We start from the raw sequence: 19,986 nt of genomic DNA on the forward strand, positions 1-19,986 counted from the left end.
ACTGACATTTATTATAGACGAATAAAATATATACGTAAAAAAGGATAAATAGGACCTTAAAAAAAGATCATAAAAATTGACATAAAAGGGAAAAAAATTATATCTTATGAAGATATATATTTAATGATTTGATTAATAAAAGAAGAAAAATAATTTAAATGAATAAATATAAAATATAAACTCATTAAAAATTCGTTTAAAATAACCCAGGCTTTCTGCAGAATAATCAAAGTTTCAGTTAGTTTCAGTTTCAAATCATGAAAACAGCTCACCAAAACCTCAAACTATTCTTTATATTTGACTATATTTACTTACAGGTCCTTTGCTTGTACTTACAGGCCCTTACTTATTTTTATTCAACTGAACTGAGTTCCTGTAGCCTCGCGCTGAATTCAGCTCCGCGCTGCGAAAGAGAGCGAGAGAGAGGCGCAGCGCATTTTGTCTGATTTATCTTGATTAATTATCAGTACATTTATTAGCTTTAGTAAGTTTAATAGCACTAATTATACTACACTTCTCCGACCTTATTTATTAAAACGTTTATTTTAGAAGACAGAGGTTATTATGCGGGCAATGCCGCGCGCAATGCCACGCGCTGCGCTAAGCTGGCTTTGCGTGGCTAATATTCTGGAGCACTGGACGAGATTTTAATTAATAAATTAACATATTTATAATTTTAATAAATTTGCCCTGGCGAAAAGAAACGAATTATAAAATATAGCTTTATATTTCTGTGCATGTTTTAAGTTTTATATAATTGACGGGCAGCACCAGAGGCTGACAATGTGCTTTATTTTTCAGATATAATAGCAAAGTGAAATAAAATAAATTTATGTTTGTCAAAGATATTTTCTCTTTTAATTTTTCTTTTCAAAAACTCCAGCTATTGACTGAGAATAAGCATCTGTTGAAATTCTTAAACAGCAGAATGCCTGTGTCTGCTATATTAAGCTATAAGTCTGTGTACCGAACATAAATATAAATCCTTATAACTGACAGAAATAAATATGACTAATAATTATTTATAGTTACTGTGCAGATTTTTGGGAAAACAGGTCGTGACGTTAAGAAATCGGCCCGCAAAACAGCTCACACTGTGAGACAAGCGACCAAAATTTCTGGCATGTCAGAAATCCCTGGTCGCGTCCGACTGCTCATTCGCAGCTCCTATGGGCAATTAATCGGACATCGCTTCCCCTCTCACACTGCACGACAAACGACGCACGATCAAGCTAAAATTCGGCCCGATCATGAAATTCAGTCGCATCCGACCAGATCGGGCTTAAAATCGGGCTAAAATCGCACAGTGTCCGCCTGGCTTAATCCCAGATGACAGCGAGGGTGATACAAGCTGTGCCGAACATCATGATAGGGACCGGTCAGGGAACAGCACCCGGGGAAGGCTTGCTGCCCAGATTTCTTCTCCTCAAGGACTCCCTGTGTGTCTTGGTGAACATGACTTCATCTAGAAAACAAACCTCACAAAAGCTGTACAACAAGAGTTTAAATATTAGATAGAGTTCAGCTGTTCTTTTTTTAATCAAAATTTTTATTTTCTTATTATTTAGGTTACTTCATCTGCTTGATTGTAAATAACAGTATATAAATGTATAGTATAAATCAGTTAAATTTTTGTTTAAAATACACAAAAAAATACACCACTGTTTTGAATCATAATAAAGTTTATTTACAATTTGTTAAGTTATTTAACCACATTCTTTTGTCCCCTGTCCAAATTGCTTTTCGTTAAAATGTTTGTGAACTATAGAGCCCGGGAGTGGCCGTGGATAAAAAAAAAATTTAAATCGAGTGAACGATAGCAGTTCGTGCTCACGATTTCTTTTATTGGTGCTTACGATTTCTGTAATTCGAGCGATCGTTTTTTATGCGCACTAAGACAAGAGGCTTGTAGGGAAAGGAGCATTTTCCTCTCTAGGGCTGTTACAGGGCTGCTGTGATTATACAGTTATATGCAAACCTGCTGATTATTAAAGCTCTAGTGTTACAGGTAGAAAATACAGTGTGCAGATTTTGTCGTAGCGGTGGCGTCTCCACAGCGCGTGAGGAAGAGCCGAGAGTGGCGCTCTGCCGTGTGGGTAGAGCGCGGCAAGTCCTTCGCGGAGCTTATTGACCAACAATATACACATATAGTCAATTCCAGCTATTACTAAAAGAAACAAACATTTTTCTGATGCAGTATGACTGTGTGCTATTAAAACTGTGTTTATTCATTTCTTATCATTCAGCCAGCCTCAAAACGCACCCCTTCTTAAATCTGGTTAGCATTATTACTTTGATGATACTTATATTTCATCTATATATTAATTTTTGTAGCAAAGAAAATAAAACACATAATTCATAAAATATAGCTTGAACAAGTTTATAATTATTTGTTTTATATGTCTTTTTGAGGTTTGTGATGTTTCTGAGCAGAACACTGTGATTTCACAATATGCAGATCTTTAGGCTATTTTATCAGATATAGAAACATCATATGTTATACATAAAATGAGATTTTGTGTTTCCATCATTATGTACAGGTGAAAGGTGACCAAATTGGAAGCTTAAAGAGCTTTGTCCCGCCAGTATCACTAAAATATGCACAAGAAACCGTGTCTGTGATTATACTGTTAATGTATGTTTCTGAGCTCATAAATCTGGATTATAGTTTTGATTTGTAATGATGTATATGATGTAGTAGATTATTTAATTAATATATAATTCCCATACAAGTTTAATTTAGATTAAACATATAAATTAGTTCCCCGAGCGCTGTGGGGATGCCCCGCTCGGCTCTCCCCCACGCGCTGTGGGGACGCCACGGTTTGGCTCTCCCCCACGCCACGCTCGGCTCTTCCCCGCGCACTGTGGGGAAGCCACGCTCGGCTCTTCCCCACGCGCTGTGGAGACACCACCGCTGCACACTGTATTTTCTACCTGCAACACTACAGCTTTAATAATCAGCAGGTTTGTATATAATTGTATAATCACAGCAGCCTTGTAACAGCCCTAGAAAGGTAAATGCTCATTTCTCTCCTGGCTTCCCGTCTTAGTGCGCTTAAAAAAACTTAGCTCGCATTACAGAAATTGTTCGCTCGAATTACAGAAATTGTGAGGACGAACTGCAAATCTTCCACTCGAATTAAAGAAAACGTGAGCACGAACTGCTATATCGTTCAATTGATTTAATTAATTTTTTTATCCAGGGCCCCTCCCAAGCTCCACTGTAAAAAATTACTGTAGTTTTTACAGTATTTTTTTACAGTAATATACTGTTTTTTTTTTTTACAATATGTAACTGTATTTTAGAGTGCATCGTGGTTGTGCAAAACAATTACAGGAATTAACAGTAATGGATGAGCACAACTGCAAGCAGGGTCGTGTTCAAAGCAGTTTCACAGTAATGCACTGTAAAAGTCTTGCATGGATTGCGCGGGAAGACAGGAGAAGAGAGGACAAGACAGCCTGGAAACGCCTGTTTTTCACAGCTGGTAAGTTCAAGTTTATATTACTTAAAAGTGGGGGCTCGGTGTGTGGGACTGGGGATGATATAGCTAACCTCTAGACTGGAGAGGCATTTTGTAGTGCGCTAATTAGCTAAATGCTAGCGTGGGGACTCGGTGTGTGGGACTGGGGATGATAAAGCTAACCTGGCTAGCTATCTAGCCTGGTGAGGCATTTTGTAGCGAGCTAAATGCTAGCGTGGGGACTCGGTGTGTGGGACTGGGGAAGATATAGCTAACCTCTAGCCTGGAGAGGCATTTTGTAGCGAGCTAAATGCTAGCGTGGGAACTCGGTGTGTGGGACTGGGGATGATATAGCTAACCTAGCTAGCTATCTAGCCCGGAGAGGCATTTTGTAGCGAGCTAAATGCTAGCGTGGGGACTCGGTGTGTGGGACTGGGGATGATATAGCTAATCTAGCTAGCTATCTAGCCCGGAGAGGCATTTTGTAGCGAGCTAAATGCTAGCGTGGGAACTCGGTGTGTGGGACTGGGGATGATATAGCTAACCTAGCTAGCTATCTAGCCTGGAGAGGCACTTAAAATATGGTAAACTGAATAATAAAAGAAATAAGCGTATAACCAAGCAAGCTATTTTGCTACTCTGTTCATGCCACACAAAAATAAGTGAGAACTGTGACTTTTTTTATCTTAATAAATGAAGATGTTTAAAGTCTGAGAATTAATTAATTAATTTGAGTGGAAAGTAAGTGGGCTTATATTTTAAGAAATACAAAGGCAAAAAAAAGTTTCTATGTTGGTAAAACTAAAAACTATTGTTAGAACAACTTCAATTTATAGATCTTTATTTTAATTTAATTTAGTTGGGTATATTAAAATTGAGTAGATGTAACGTAAATAGTTTGAGTTAAATGGGGGTGAAAAAATAAGTAGATTGGTAAATTGGTGTTTTTAGTTATACTGTGATTATTTATTTAAGTATATTTTAAGCGGCTTAGACAAGTTCCATTTACTTAAAAGAACAGAAAGTTCTTTGGGGCGTGTTCCCTTTCAGGTCTGCACTGCAAAGCCAGCAGCGCTGTGTTGTTTAAAAAAAAAAGAGAGAAAATAACCCATATTTTTGAGCCAGCCCCAGTAACAGCAGCTAGGTAGTTTAAATAACCCAGCATTTTTTAAGGGTGTGTCAAGCGATTTTGCTCCAGAGGACGGATCTCGCTCGACAGGCTACTCTTCTCCTGGAGTTACATCTCTACCAGCACAAAAATCTCCACAGTCTCTGTGTGCCGAAATAGTGAAAAGGCGTTATTGTCTTGAGACAGCATTACACTTTTCAACAGCAATTTATTGTTTCAAGTTAATTTTTAAAGCGAGGGTAAGTGTTTAACGTAAGCTTAGTTAATTCCCTGTCAGCCAGCTAGTGCTACTTAGCTAGTGAAGTAGGTTCTACTTTGGTTAAATCCAAAATGGCTTAATTCTCACTTTGGCATTCAGTTACAGGAGGTGCACGACTGTGTGTTTTTTTTGTTTTTTTTTTAAACGTCGTGTGGTAATATTTGTAGTCAAACTAGCTTGTGTTGTCGTTAAAAAAATTCATTCAATTTTAAGTTTGAATGTGTGGGTGGTCATAGTTAAAGTTTGCTCCTTCGTTCTCACCAGACTTTGTTGGTCGTTGATAAGCTTGCTGCATTAATCGCAACACCACCTTAACCAACTAAAGCATATATTTCCTCTGCTCTGTGTTTTTAATTTATTTTGTATTGTCTTCCCATGTCTGTGGCCATTTTCTTCCTGGTAGTCGCTACTTCTACTGTTCTGTTTAGTGGAGAAGTGCTAGGTTTTGAGAACTTCTAGTTCTACATGCTACATGTATGAGGCTAACTACTGGATATTTGTTCAACACCTTGGCCTCTTTCCATTTTCTTTCTATAACAGTTTGAAATGCTGTTATAAGCTAACAAGCACGGGTTGCATTCCATTAAATCTGTTTTAGGATGACCAAATAGGTAACTAAGCAAGACATGTATCACTGTAAAGTTTGTAATTATGAGAGTAATGCAGTTGTAGGTTTTACTCAGCATATGAAACTACACAGTAATTCACCAAACTGCCCTTTCGCTTGTGGTGTATCCGAGTGTTCCCGAGTATTCCGAAAATTTGCAGCATTCAAGTCGCATTTATACCGAGATCATAAGAGTTATCAAAGGTCTCTTAGGAGTTCTGCATATGAAAATATTCATAGAACATTGATTTGCCAGATTGAGTTTTGTCAAAGTACATTTACAAATTTGAAAGAGTTTGTTAATCATTTGAAAAGTCATATACAAGAAGGCAGAAAAATAAAATGTCCTTTTAGAGGCTGTGAGAAGGAATTTGGTGTCAAATCCACATTTTCATCTCATATCTCAAGAACACATAGAAACAGTTCATCTGAGCATGTACATGAAACATTCTTTGACAATCCTCACCAAAACATGGGTCAGTCTTCATGTACTGAAACTGAGATTGTCGAGGAGCTTGGGCCAGAGGAAGCCTTAGACACTGAGCTCTTTTTGAAGAATCTGTCTTGTTTTATTTGAAACTTCAGGCAAAGCTACTTTTACCTGCATCAGTCATTCAGACTATCATTGAAGAGTTCCAGGACATTTATGACCTTGCTCAGTCAGATGTCTTTTCAAAACTAAAACAGAAATTGTCTGTACTTGGGGTGTCTAACACCACCATTACAAATGTGATTGAAGAACTCAAAAAGGAAGATGTGTTTAGACAAGGCAATTGTATTTTACGCACAGATCAGCGCCGCAAGACAGTTTTTAAAACTGCCTTCAATTATGTAGAACCACAGCCCTTGTATCTAGGTGCTAATGATTCAGGGAAAGAATGCTTTGCACAGTATGTCCCAGTAAAAGAAACCCTTGGTGCCCTTTTTGAATCTGACTCCTTCAAGAAGCAGTATGCCGAATCACATTCTCGCCTTTCCACCAATAATAATGTGTTGGAGGACATATGGGATGGACAGAACGCTACTGACAATGCTTTGTTTAAAAGTGACACACCATCGTTAGCTTTGATTCTTTATCAAGATGCATTTGAAGTTGTCAATCCGTTAGGGTCAGGCCGAAAAAAACACAAGGTACTGGCAGTGTATCTGACGCTTGGCAACATTTTGCCACACAACAGGTCAAATATTGATCATATGCAGCTTGTTCTGCTCTGCAGGGAACAAGACATTAAATATTTTGGACAGGAAAAGGTTTTCAGTTTGCTGATAAAAGACTTACAGGACTTAGAGGATAGTGGCATTGTTTTGAGAAATGGCTCAGTTGTTAGAGGTGCTGTATGTGCAATAGCTGGAGATAACCTTGGGTCTCATAGCATTGGTGGCTTTTTAGAAAATTTCAGCAGGAGCACTTTTTTTTGTAGATTTTGTGACATAGACAGGCAGACATTTGAGTCTAGTCCACTGAAAACTTGTTCAGCAAGGACAAAGCTTTCACATCAGCAGCATGTAGAAGAACTTGCAGCATGTAGCACAGATTCAGTAGGTGGCATAAAGTTTGATTCTGTTTTCAATCAATTGCATTACTTTCATGTCTGCCAGCCTGGTCTTCCACCCTGTCTTGGACATGACCTTTTTGAAGGCATAGTCTCTTATGACTTGGCTCTGTGCATTAACTACCTGGTAAATCAAGAGAAGCATTTTACTTATGCAGAGTTGAACCAAAGCATAAGTCAGTTTAAATATCTTGGTAATGAAGCAAATGACAAGCCTCCAGAAATCAGCCCAGGTAGTGAAAAGTTGAGTGGTCATGCAGTCCAGAATTGGTGTCTGTTGAGATTGGTGCCTTTATTGATTGGAGACAGGATAAAGAATCCTTTGGAAAGTAGAGTATGGCAGTTGATTTTACTCCTGAGAGAGGTGGTTGGTTATGTGTGTGCACCGAAGATAACTGTTGATCAGGTTGCTTATTTGAATGTCCTCATTGAAGAATACATTCAGTCTAGAGTTGAGCTATTTCCTGCACACACCCTTAAGCCGAAGCATCATTATCTCTCCCACTATCCTGAGCTCATACTAAAATTTGGACCTCTCATTCGTCTTTGGACATTGAGATTTGAAAGTAAGCATACTTTCTTCAAGCAGTGTGCAAGGAAATTGCACAACTTTAAGAATTTGTGTGCTACTTTAGCAGAGCGACACCAGCTTTTTCAAGCGTACCTGGGCGCTGGCTGTCTTTTCCCACCTACCATTCAGGTTGAAAGAGGAACAGAATTTTATGTGGGGGATTATAATGAAAAAATCAAGGCAGCAACTGCAGGTTTAAATTTTACACAGGGAACCACTGTTGCCACTAATGAGGTCACAGTTAGAGGTACAAAGTACAAAAAAGGAATGTATGTTGTTCTAGGACAAGATGAAGAAGGCCTACACATGGGTGGGATTAAGCTGATTTTGATCCATCAAAATCTGGTGTATTTTGTTGTGGGGATGCAGCAGGCTGTGGACATGGTTGATTTAGGTGTCCACTCTCTGACAGACACTGATCAAGAATCAAACTACACATGTGTCAAGCAAGACGACCTCCTTGATTACTATCCATTAGCTGAGTACAAGTGGAGGGGCACATCAATGATTATTTTTCATCATTCTTTTTAAGATTTGTAGCGGCATGGCAGCGCTGGGGGAGGACATCAGAGATGCAGTGTTGGCCGTGTTACCAGGCTTACCAAAGGAGAAGCTTCTATCCCTCCTGAAGAAGTTGACAAGCATAGGAGTTGAATCACAATCTGACCTGCAGTTTGTCAAAGAGGAGGATCTTCCTAACGATATTACACCTATACAGTGTCGCAAACTCCTCAGTGCTTGGCATATTGAAGGTATGTCAAAGTGTAAATAACATTTTTTTAATCAAATTAGTCATTGCTAATTCTCTACTAAACTACTAGTTCTACTAAACTACCAAAGTTTCCCTGAACTTGTTGGCACATTTTTGTGTAATTCTGTGTGTGTAATCTCACATATCTATGATTGACTAGCTTCACACTCAGCAATAGAAGATGTGATTAAGGCCATCTTCTTGTTTGTCACTAATGATGTTTTCCCATGGCACAGTACCATACAGCATGGTATGCTAACAAACCCAGAATTATTTATACCATGGGCAAGTACTCGAGTCTGTTTCCCATTGTGTAACCCAGCCATATAATTAGGTAGAGTTCTCTTTAGCCACTTAAATCTAGCTTTGACAGAAAACACCTGTGGTAAAACATTTGTCTACATTTAGTTTCATGTAAAGAAACACTGAAGACCATTTTTTCTTTGCTTTGGTATTGGTTTGCATTATTATTATTAGCTCTACCTGTTTGTTTCGGCTTTTCATGCTTGCTAAGGTGGCAATATTTGTAAACAAATTTTGCCCAGGTAGTCTGGTACAAGTTCCAGTGAAAATGACAACAAAATGCCTAATCATGGGTCGTGTAACCATGCTGTACCATACTGCACTGCCGGGAGGAAAACGCTTCAAGGCACGTGCTGATTTTATGTACTTGGAGACTTTCATCTCCATGTCTAAGTGTCAGCCAGTGCCATCATCTAAAAAGTATGTGAAATTTGTAGATGCTGTTGTATTATTCATTTTTTTGTTACTTCTCTCAGACCAGACAGGTTTTGTGACACTTACTCCTGTAGAAACTACAGGTATGCCTCTTCATAACTCTACAGTGGATTCTTCATTCTTGAGCTCTTCTAGCTCAAATGTTCAAAGTCTGACAAGAACCAAATGTTCAAGTGCAGTTGTGGATTTAAGTGACTGGCCAGAAAACTTCAAAGTTCCCTGGGACAGAATGCCTTCTGGTATCAAAACTGCAGTTGCAGAGGAGAGACGTCCCTCTGCTAAAGACCGCAGGGAAATGATAAGAATCATTGTTAATGAAATGCGTCTTGCTGAGTTGAACCCTTCAAAATCTCAGTGCCTCACAGTCGCTAAGATGATTGTGAAAGAGCATCCTGGAAGTTTTGCGGATGTCCTGAGAGATGGCACTAGAATTGGAAGTGGCTATGGATCTGTTTTGACTCAGCTGAAAACAAGAATAGAACATTTAAATCGTGGCTGTCATTTCTCACGACTTAGGAACCAGAAAAGAGTCTCAAATTCATTAGAACGAGACATGACCCGAGGACCAGCTGACCAATACGGCTGTGTAAGATGGCAACCTGACTTTCCACCAGGGGAGTCTGAGGAGAGTCTTAAAGAAAAGCAAAAAGAACTGCAAGACCTCTACAGCAATGAGGGGCCATCTGGGAGTGAAAGGGGATATACAAATGAATTAATGAAGACAACATACTGTTTACAACGAAAATCCATCAACACCTGCCCGGCCCCATCCATTGCTGAGCTGAAGAATGACTGGCCATATCTTTTCACTCCAAAAGAGCTATACACCCACTTCAAATTGCTTACAGACATCAGCATCTTGGACAAAATGGAGCAGGCTATACAAGAAAAAGGGAAGTTGATCATTCAGTTTTTCAATCACAAGCAAGCAGGGACTGATGCTGGTGAGATCCAGCGCATCCTAATGATGTTTGATGACAACGACACAGCTTCTTTTGCCCCATGTGTGATTCTTCTTCTCATCACTCACTTCAGAGAGAAAACTGATGCTCTCATTCTGCAGGTTGATGTAAGTTTTAAATACATATTTTTTTTAATGTTGCTTTTGTGCATTTTATTGAAATATTATGATTTATTTTCTCTTTTTCATTCTACATTTTAGAGATTGGCCACGGCAGCAGATGTAGAGAGAACAGCGTCTCTTCCAGGCACCCCTAGACTGATAGTCTTAGGTAAGTTATTAAGTAGTTTAAAATCTGTCACAAATCAAAGTAGAAACTGTAGATACATTAATTAAAGGCGGTGGTCACAAACCCTTTCTTGCAGAGTCTTGTAGTTTAGAATTACTACTGGGGCCAGCCATTTTTAAACTGTCCTTACTGTGCTTTATCACACAGGCATGCAGACACTAGATTAGAGTGCGCATTTCTGTTGTTTCGTGTTGTACATAGACGCAACAGAAAATACAAGCGTAGTCTCTTGGGGTCACATGATTTCATCTACATGGTGAAATTTTATGGATCGAGATCATAATGTGTCTGAATCAAAAGAAGACATGCATACAATTTTAGCATGTGAGAGGAAAGTTCTCAAGATGTATTAATGTAAATGATTAGTGGCGGATTGATTGCAACTTGGGTAAGTGGAAATTTGACATTCATATGGAACTATGTTTACTGTTTTTCAGGTGATGATCTCACAGGAGCCCAGTGGATGCTTAGCATTGAGGGTCAAGTGGTGGTACCTCCCCATCCAAACTTTGTGGCTGGAATTGCGGCCTTGTTTGCATCCTATTACAACTTCAATTTGCTGTACCAGGAGCAGGCGTCATGCACGCTTGAATTCATTCAAAGGTAAGTATGTCCTTGCCTGTTTTTTTATACATATGTGCTGGACAGAGAATAGGTTCATATGGATCCAGGGCAAATGGGTATATGTACATCCAAAATAAATTTCATATACTTGATGTGAGAGCTCCACAAATGGCATCCCTGTATTTTTATGGTTATTAATAATATTATTATTAAGTGATACTAAAGTTTTGCACTAAATGCACTAAAGTTTTTTTTTTTGGGAAACAAACAAAATAAAAAAAATACATGGAGGCCATTTGAAAAGCTCTCACTTGAAGTATATAAAATTGTCTTTGGATGTACATATACACATCTGCACAGGACCCATGTGAACCTATTCTCTGTCCAGCACCAGGGCATACATTTTAACAGTCTTGTCTGCAAAACTTGTTAGTTTGTTAGTTATACTGAAACTAATTGTAATTGTTTAAACAGGTAGAATCACGTGTGCTTCTGCTTTATTGGAATAAAAACCTACAGGGTCTGTAACATTTCATTTAAATTTTCTGACCATTTGAGGCTAAATTAGACAATAGAAACTTGTGTATGAAACTTTTCATTCATTTTTCTATTTGGTGAATTTCTTTCTAGTTTTTCCATTCTATTCCTCGCAGTCTGATTTTGAGTAAAAATGGGAAAAAAATATTTTAATGCTATTTTCTGATTTATATATTTTTTTAATTAATTAATTTTTCCATTTTTGCATCTTGTACTTAATGTGGTAGAATTGTACCACCAGCCTGGGGAGAACTCTATACCTGTTTGTTATTGGTCTGTGTTGAGGTGCGGGACTTTATCCATAACAAGCAAGCTAATCAGTTCTTTAAGTGGAAAGGTGGGACTTTATCTGCTGGTTATACTACATGTGAAGGAGTGTTGATAAAATTGTTGTGCTAGTTGGGAACTCTCCTCTCCTCACAATAAGGCAGAGTCTTACTGACCAATCACAGACAGGCATTGTGTTCTCCCCAGGCTGGAGGTATAATCCTACTACTTAAAAAAAAGTTAAAAAAAAACAAAACAAAACAGATAAACAAGTAAAAATTATTTTTTTTTCCATTTATCTGGAAATTTACATTATGAGGAGCAGAATGCATTTCATTTCTGCTCCTCATAATGTTAAATTTTAGGATAAATGGAAAAAAAATTATATGTTTTACACCCATTTATATTTTCAAATTTAACCTCAAATGGTGAAAAATTGAACTGATAAATGTTCACTGACCCTGCAGCCACACCAGCCCTTCGTTGATAAGAAAAAACTTTAAAAATACTATTTAACTTGGAATTAAAGTTTGGTTGGGAGATAAAAGTAGTACAAGTCCACCACATATACACTGCAGTAGACTTGGGATGGTGATGGTTTAAAGTAAGACTAGGTATAAAACCTCAATTTAGAATTGCATCTTATTTTAAATGTGAAACATGCAGCCTACCAAACATATACTTTGATATAAACCATGGGGCTATGTTATGTTTTATTTTAGATGCTTCATTGGAATTAATCCAACCATCGGCAAGAAAGGTGGGAAGGTCTCGGCGAAAAAGAGCAACACTGTCAACCCACATGTGTGTACGCTTCTCAAATGCTTAATGGACTTTGAATGGCTGTCTGTGTGAGTATGGAATGAAAAGTTCTCAAACGAAAGAACCAAGGATCTTTGTGGACATAGCATCCCAGTTGTTCATATGTTGTTCATTTTGTATTCAGAATGCGTTGTTATTGGATTAGTTAAGTTGTTTTGCTAAATTATATTTCATTCAATGTTTGGTAGAATCTGTACACCTTTCAAACACCTTTCTATGCCTAATTGCTGTAATAGAAAAATCTACCCTTGTAGTTCTTATTTTGGTACATGTTTATGAAATACATTCTCCACTTGTATGCAGGAATATGTATTTTTAAAGGCCAATTCTACTGATTTTTTAAAATGTTTGCAGAATTAAATCATTTGTTGTACATGAACTTCTTCAGTGTTGGTGATAAATATGAGGTTGATTAAAAAAAAAAAGATAAAAAAAAAATGTTTACTGTTTAACTTTCTACTATAAGTCTCCAGATTGTTATGTCATGTTTGTACAGTAAAATTGTAGTGCATCAGAGAGAAAAAAGTGCCCTGTACCTGTAATTCTTTTGAATTTTATGAATTTTAAACAGATTTTTTTTAACCTTATCTCAACATTATTAATAAATGTTTGACATTGTAACAGTGTGGTTGTCTTTATTTGTGAAGAAATTCTAATGCAATTGAATTTAATTTATTGATGAAAATGGATGGCTGGATGGCTAGGATATGATTAGCATTTTCTAATTTTTCAGGGTAAATCTTATTTACTGCAAATTACTGTATTTTTAAGGTTCTTACAGAATTTTACTGGCAACTTTTTTGCCAGCTAATTACTGTAAATTCTACAGTAATCTTTTACAGTATGGATTACAAGAAGTTACTGTAAAAAAATACAAGAAATGTTTGTAATTTAAATACAGGAAAAAACTGTAATCTGAGTTACAGCAACATACTGTAATTGCTTTTACAGTAATTAACAACACTTTTTACAGTATATTACTGGCAACTTTTTTGCCAGTTAATTACTGTAAATTCTACAGTAAATTTTTTACAGTGTGGGGTTTCAGCCCTGGAGTGAAGTAGTAGAAATTTAACTGTATTGATTAGCACATAAATTAAACTGAATTAACCATCCTGCTGAAAAGTCAGGTTAATACGGAGCTTGGGAGGGGCCCTGGATAAAAAAAAAATTAAATCAATTGAACGATATAGCAGTTCGTGCTCACGTTTTCTTTAATTCGAGTGGAAGATTTGCAGTTCGTCCTCACAATTTCTGTAATTCGAGCGAACAATTTCTGTAATGCGAGCTAAGTTTTTTTAAGCGCACTAAGACAAGAAGCCAGGAGGGAAATGAGCATTTTCCTTTCTAGGGCTGTTACAAGGCTGCTGTGATTATACAATTATATACAAACCTGCTGATTATTAAAGCTATAGTGTTGCAGGTAGAAAATACAGTGTGCTGATATTGTCGTAGCGGTGGTGTCTCCACAGCGCGTGGGGAAGAGCCGAGCGTGGCGTGAGGGAGAGCCAAACCGTGGCGTCCCCACAGCGCGTGGGGGAGAGCCGAGCGGGGCATCCCCACAGCGCTCGGGGAACTAATTGGGTCTGAAAAGTCGCTTTATATGGCGACAAAGTCGCTAAGTTGGCAACTGAATATCAGCTAATCCTATTATTATTATTTGAGAGATTTTTGTTTATTCATTTAGCAGTATATCAGCTACCTATTATTTTTTTATTAATTATAATTATTTTGATTTATTTATTCAGCTCTGTCTTAACTGCAGCTGCCACTCAGGTAAAAAGAAAAAAAAGTACATGTTGTTTTCCAGTTATCACATGTATTGAAGAATGCAGTTAATTGATGTACACTTATTGCAAGTGTAATTGCAAACAATTCAAACAAGAGCCTGATTTCAGCTTTGTGATGCTACCAAAATATCCTAGAGTTAAATAACGTTTAATTTTTATTCAAAACCAGTTACTTAGCTGACAATCTAAAGTTGCAAGCGCTTTATAACAAATAGTTAATTTTAGCTCGATAGCTAAAGTTACCAGCGTTTTTTAAATCAGTATCTAATGTTAGCTTGAAAGCTAAAGTTGCAAGTGTTTTATAACAGGCAGCTAATTTTAGCTAGCTAGCTAAAGTTGCATCTAATGCTTGGTTACTAGCTAAAGTTGCAGGCGCTTTATAACAGGTATCTAATTGTAGATAGGTAGCTAAAGTTGCAAACGCTTTATAACCAGTAGCTAATGTTAGCTTGCTAGCTAAAGTTGCAAGTGCTTTATAACAGGTAGGTAATGTTTGCTAGGTAGCTAAAGTTACCACATTTTTTTAAATCAGTAGCTAATGCTCTTTGTGTTTATGCGCGTTTATCCATTTTGATACCCAGCCTTATAGAGGAGCGTGATATTAAAATCACAGCTTAATAACCTAAGAATGCCTCAACCAAGGGTGTCAAAAGTATTCACACTCATTACTCAAGTAAAAGTATAGATACTGGGGATTACACATACTTTTGCAGAAGTTGAAGTATCAACTCAAATCTTTACTTAGGTAAAAGTACAAAAGTATTGCTTTTAAAACGACTTAAAGGTATAAAAATAAAAGTAGTGTAAGGGAAAGAAATTGACTTTATAAACAGAAGCCTTGGCTGCACTACATGAACCTATATTGCACAACCACCAATTACTAGTTGCCTGTAAGTATTGTAATAAAAAAAATATTAAAAACTTGTCAAATTTACAGCCCACACAAGCTCTCCAAACAAACTTACAACACTGAATCATAGCCTTGATCTAGCAAGCAGACCTTGGCAAGTACCAAGACACAGCAAACATTTTAAATTCACCATTTGTGCATCACTAGGTTACCACAAATTGTGTCCACTATTGACTGTAGGAAACATTCAGTTTACCTCCGAAAAGAGTTGTTTTTACATACAACCATTCCGAAGCCTCTCGCTGCAGCTGGCGACGCATTATTGTCAGCGCAGTTCACTCAGAATGCTGTGTATCTACTTCTTGTGTCAAGAATCAAAACACTGCAGCGGCGTGTTTGTTTTTATAGCCACGTGACATCACAGGGTCCGCGATGTGACTATCGCACATGCGCACATCGCAATGTCTATGCTTAAACAATATATCGTGCATCCCAAGGGCATAGCATCAAATCTTTCATCATGCAGGAACTGCTGATACAATCCAGCCACATGAGGTCTAGCATTGTCCTGCGTTTGGAGGAACCGAGGGGCCACTGCACCAGCATATGGTCTCACAATGGGTCTTAGGATCTCGTCTCGGTACCTAACGGCACGCAGGCTACCTCTGGCGAGCACATGAAATGCCTCAAAGAAATGCCTCCCCACACTATTACTGACCCACTGCCAAGTCAAGCAGTTATTATTGTCAATACTGCATATGTACAGGACATACAGACAATTGACATTCAGTTGCTCTCCTTCCCAGGATGATGAGTGAGTGTGTGTTGGGGGCAGCATTGGGATGGGGGGGTGGAGCAGGGTGAGAGTTCAGCCAGAAAGCATAGGTACTGAAGTGGTCTGTGGTCCCCACCTGCAGAACGACTCCTTTGCTGAGTATGTTTTGTTGATTGAAATTGATTGTCAATCAATTTACTTGGAGTTATATTGTGTTTAAGTGTTTCTTTAATTTTTTTTGCATATATATAATCACTATTTATAATGGTATTATTTGCCGTCCAGATGCACTTGAACTCCATATAAGAAATTTAGGTGAAATCAAAATAAAGGTAAATATAGTGTTGAACCGTTTGTAGTTTCATTTTTAGTATGGAAAAAAATATTTTGTTTTAGGTAATATCGCCCATCTCTATGTGAAATGCTGAAAAACACTTCATGGGTTTAAATAGTCATATCGCTTTTCAAATCTACAGTCTTTTATTTACTAAATGTGTAGCTACACTTCCAAGACAACTAATAAGATGTGATGATATTTAAGGTGGAATTGAAAATTCAGGGAAAATGTTAATTCATTAGCTAGAGTGAGCGTAAAATGAGTAAAAACAAGATACATTTTGTTCAGATAGCTGGTTTACTGGTTAATGTAGCTGGTTCATTTATATAGAGATGATGAAATTGTGGGTAACGTTAGTTTCTGTAAAACTGCAGCAGGTCTTGGAGCTGCTGCTCTGAATCTGCTGGTGTAGAGCTTCTGCTGCTCTCTGGCTCTGCAGATGAAGTTGGGCTTCGACCCGATGCTGTGAGAGGCCACCGCATCCACTATATTGATTTAGTAAACAAATCAGTTAAGCCATAGACATAAATCTTTCAAAAGTTTCATATTTGTTTTTTATTTTTAAACGATTTTGACCTACATATTAAAAAAAAAAACGCCTTCAGTTCAGGAGTGCATAATCACTGTCAGCCTGAAGCTAATGTGGTGGAAAATAATGAACTGTTATCAGGGATAGTAAAAAATCAGGTTTGTGAAGCATTGATTTAGATTACTGTCTTTCATTTATATGTGTGGAAACTTTTATAATTAAATTTTCTGTTTACATCCTTTTAATTAAGAACGTCTAATTCTCACTGAAATATTGAAAAACAAATGAAAATTTACATTTTAAAATCTAATAATTGACCACTATTAAGAAAACAGTAAATAATAAGCAAATCATATCGTGTGACACTGGCAGCCAGGTTGCTTTCTATAACTTTGAATATAGAAAGTGAAGAATAGAGATGTACAGCAAGTCAGGAAATTACAGATAAAGATATTTATAAGATAAAACGAGACACCTTTATTGTAAACAAAAAAGAATTCAACATAGTACAGTATTAATAGTATGGATTAGTGCATTTCAGTGTAAAGTGAGATACTAAAGTAGTAGTCAAACATGGTATTCAGTAGTGGACAGCAGCAGAGTTTATTCTACATATATTTTGCGGCTGCAGCCTGCTGACAGTCTACTGCAGAACGAGCTAAACTTCATATTATAATGTGTGTAGCGGGCAGAGGTGTGGGGAAGGTTTTAATGAATATTTTCTAATGCTGCTGCCCCAAATATTCCTCTAGGTTAGGTGTAGAGGGGAGGACTTTTATTTTGACAGCCATCGATTGGCAGAGCGTTACCTCATGCTGCTTGTAGTCTCGCGGGACCTGCACAAAGTAGCATTTGGTCTCGTGGCGGCAGGTACAAGCTCCGGTCGGGAAAGCTTTGTTTTAAAATAACTCATTGGAAGACAGTTTTATCGTGCTTATTGACTGGAAGAGACTAAAGGAAACACATGGTGGATTTTTCAATGGGCACTGTGTGTGTGTGTGTGTGTGTGTGTGTGTGTGTGTGTGTGTGTGTGTGTGTGTGTGTGTGAGAGAGAGAGAGAGAGAGAGAGAGAGAGAGAGGAATCCATATTTTAAGCAGGTATGGCTTGCTGGTGTTAATGTTATATTGTCGTAATTTGAACTACAGTTGATTTAATTACTAGCTTTAGGTGGTGTACTGTGTATAAATATTAGTATCTATTAAAAGCTTAAGTTTACTCGTAATTTTCAGTTTATTAAAAGAAGATCTGTTTTATTTCAAAGTGAATGTGGGAGCACCAGGAGTCAGCTGGGGGTGTGTAGCTGCTGAGTGGTGGGTAAAGTTTGTTTTACTTAATTACTCCATGTGACATAGGTAGCTAATTGTGTGTTCATGCTTTTATATAGTGTTTGCCTTGATGCTGAAGGTGCTGTGAAGGAGATTGAGTTCTGGCCTTCACATTTACTACTAATTTGTATGTATTATCTGACTGGTTACTTATTTATGTAGTAAACAGTAGCTAACACAGTGAATAAGTGGAGTGGTACAGCCATTGATAGTAGCCACTGTTTTTCTTCCCTCTGTTTTTTTAGTGTATTGGCTCTGCATTAATTATTTTTTAGAGTTTAAACTAAAATGAAATTAAGTTTTTAGTGATAAATATAGACTATTGACCCAGGGTTGCCCTAGTCCATCATACCATATTTATCTGGTGCCTTCTTAAGAGCTTAAGAGCGCCAAATATTCTAAACACACCGACCAACTAACCCACTCATATTCTTTAGTAACTACTTTAACTACCTGCATGCAAATTTACAGTCATCTACATGAAACCAGTTGCCAGAAATCTCTTAACTGAAAACAGCCTGTTTTTTTTTTACATTGTTTACATGGGAACACGCCTCCCCAAAAAATAGCCTTATAAAATATTATTAGTATGTAAAATAACATTAGATTACATTATAGAAAATTCACTTACTATCACAGCATCCACAATACAGCACTGAACCGCAGATAAAATATCCATAAAGTCCTTTATTCTCCTGCTCACTTCTCCTCACAAACACGCGTTTAGTTTCAGCACAACCGCAACGTCATATTCTCAAGCTCCTAGCGACCACACAATGTAATGTTTTCACATAAAGTTGTACGTGAATACAAAGTTAAGGATGTCCTCTTCTAGATTCTGTGGTGTTTATTGTTCCACAAACCACTATTTTTCTTGAGTGATCGTCAGTTCCTGTGTGCCTTATTACATTTCAATTAAGCAGGTTGTTAAGTCATCAAATAAGGTACCAGGGGTCACATGTGTATGGATTTAGAATGGGACAAAATAATAGAAGCTTTTATGGTAATATAAAGGTGTCCCAATATTTTCTATATAGTGTAACTGATTTAGGTAGTTCTCTTCAGTCAATTGACCAGCTTTTATTTTAATACACTAAATTATTTCTTTTTTTTTTCTTTTCAGAAATTAAAATATTATAGGATTTCTCCTGAAATCTATGAAAGAGGTGAAGCACAAGCCATCCTGAAGAATCTCCAGAACACGCAGAAATTGTTTGATACATTTAACAGACAGAGGAAACCAAGTCCCAACATGGAGAAACATCAGCACTCTGTCAAGAGTTTCACTAAACAGAGTGATCTCAAACTGCATCAGCGCATTCACACAGGAGAGAAACCGTATCACTGCTCAGACTGTGGGAAGAGTTTTACTGAAAAGAGTAATCTCAGAAGACACCAGCGCATGCACACAGGAGAGAAACCCTATCACTGCTCAGACTGTGGGAAGAGTTTTACTCAAAAGTTTGAGCTCAAAAATCACCAGCGCATTCACACAGGAGAGAAACTGTATCACTGCTCAGACTGTGGGAAGAGTTTTAATCAACAGAGTCATCTCAAAAATCACCAGCGCATTCACACAGGAGAGAAACCGTATCACTGCTCAGACTGTGGGAAGAATTTTACTGAACAGTGTACTCTCAAAATACACCAGCGCATTCACACAGGAGAGAAACCGTATCACTGCTCAGACTGTGGGAAGAGTTTTTCTACACAGAGTAATCTCAAAAAACACCAGCGCATTCACACAGGAGAGAAACCGTATTACTGCTCAGACTGTGGGAAGAGTTTTACTCAACAGAATCATCTCCAAAAACACAAGTGCATTCACACAGGAGAGAAAACTATCCAAAATTTGTTCCACGGC

At 37.6% G+C, this 19,986-nt stretch overlaps 5 protein-coding genes across 9 annotated transcripts in view; 3 read left to right on the plus strand and 2 right to left on the minus strand.

The window, feature by feature from the left end:
- LOC111188756 (zinc finger protein 665-like) overlaps positions 1–19,986 on the minus strand; it is a 427,711-nt gene that overhangs the window by 190,896 nt on the left and 216,829 nt on the right. The gene's annotated exons all lie outside the window — the stretch shown is intronic.
- The window catches only part of LOC111188587 (NACHT, LRR and PYD domains-containing protein 14-like), a 252,123-nt gene that overhangs the window by 157,050 nt on the left and 75,087 nt on the right, over positions 1–19,986 (plus strand). The window lies entirely within an intron of this gene.
- LOC111197522 (zinc finger protein 271-like) overlaps positions 1–19,986 on the minus strand; it is a 205,030-nt gene that overhangs the window by 100,775 nt on the left and 84,269 nt on the right. The gene's annotated exons all lie outside the window — the stretch shown is intronic.
- Positions 1–19,986, plus strand: part of LOC111190406 (zinc finger protein 484-like) — a 263,398-nt gene that overhangs the window by 40,673 nt on the left and 202,739 nt on the right. The gene's annotated exons all lie outside the window — the stretch shown is intronic.
- On the plus strand, positions 3,224–13,090 carry LOC125801158 (uncharacterized). Of its 2 annotated transcripts, none has more exons than XM_049477382.1 (6): positions 3,224–3,491; positions 8,119–8,338; positions 9,117–10,144; positions 10,238–10,307; positions 10,763–10,928; positions 12,416–13,090. In XM_049477382.1, the coding sequence occupies exons 2-6, from the start codon at positions 8,131–8,133 to the stop codon at positions 12,546–12,548; spliced, it is 1,605 nt and encodes a 534-aa protein (XP_049333339.1). In that variant the 5' UTR covers positions 3,224–3,491; positions 8,119–8,130; the 3' UTR covers positions 12,549–13,090. The 2 variants fall into 2 exon arrangements, with proteins under 2 accessions (XP_049333339.1, XP_049333340.1); XM_049477383.1 differs by lacking the exon at positions 3,224–3,491 and adding an exon at positions 4,144–4,835.

The sequence above is a fragment of the Astyanax mexicanus genome, chromosome 4, assembly GCF_023375975.1.
Source record: "Astyanax mexicanus isolate ESR-SI-001 chromosome 4, AstMex3_surface, whole genome shotgun sequence".
Lineage (NCBI taxonomy): Eukaryota > Metazoa > Chordata > Actinopteri > Characiformes > Acestrorhamphidae > Astyanax > Astyanax mexicanus.

Coding starts and splice junctions, on each gene's coding strand:
- LOC125801158 (XM_049477382.1), top strand. CDS start 8,131: ATGGCAGCGCTGGGGGAGGACATCAGAGATGCAGTGTTGGCCGTGTTA. Junction 8,339..9,116: donor CAGTGCTTGGCATATTGAAG/GTATGTCAAAGT, acceptor TACTTCTCTCAG/ACCAGACAGGTTTTGTGACA. Junction 10,308..10,762: donor CCCTAGACTGATAGTCTTAG/GTAAGTTATTAA, acceptor ACTGTTTTTCAG/GTGATGATCTCACAGGAGCC.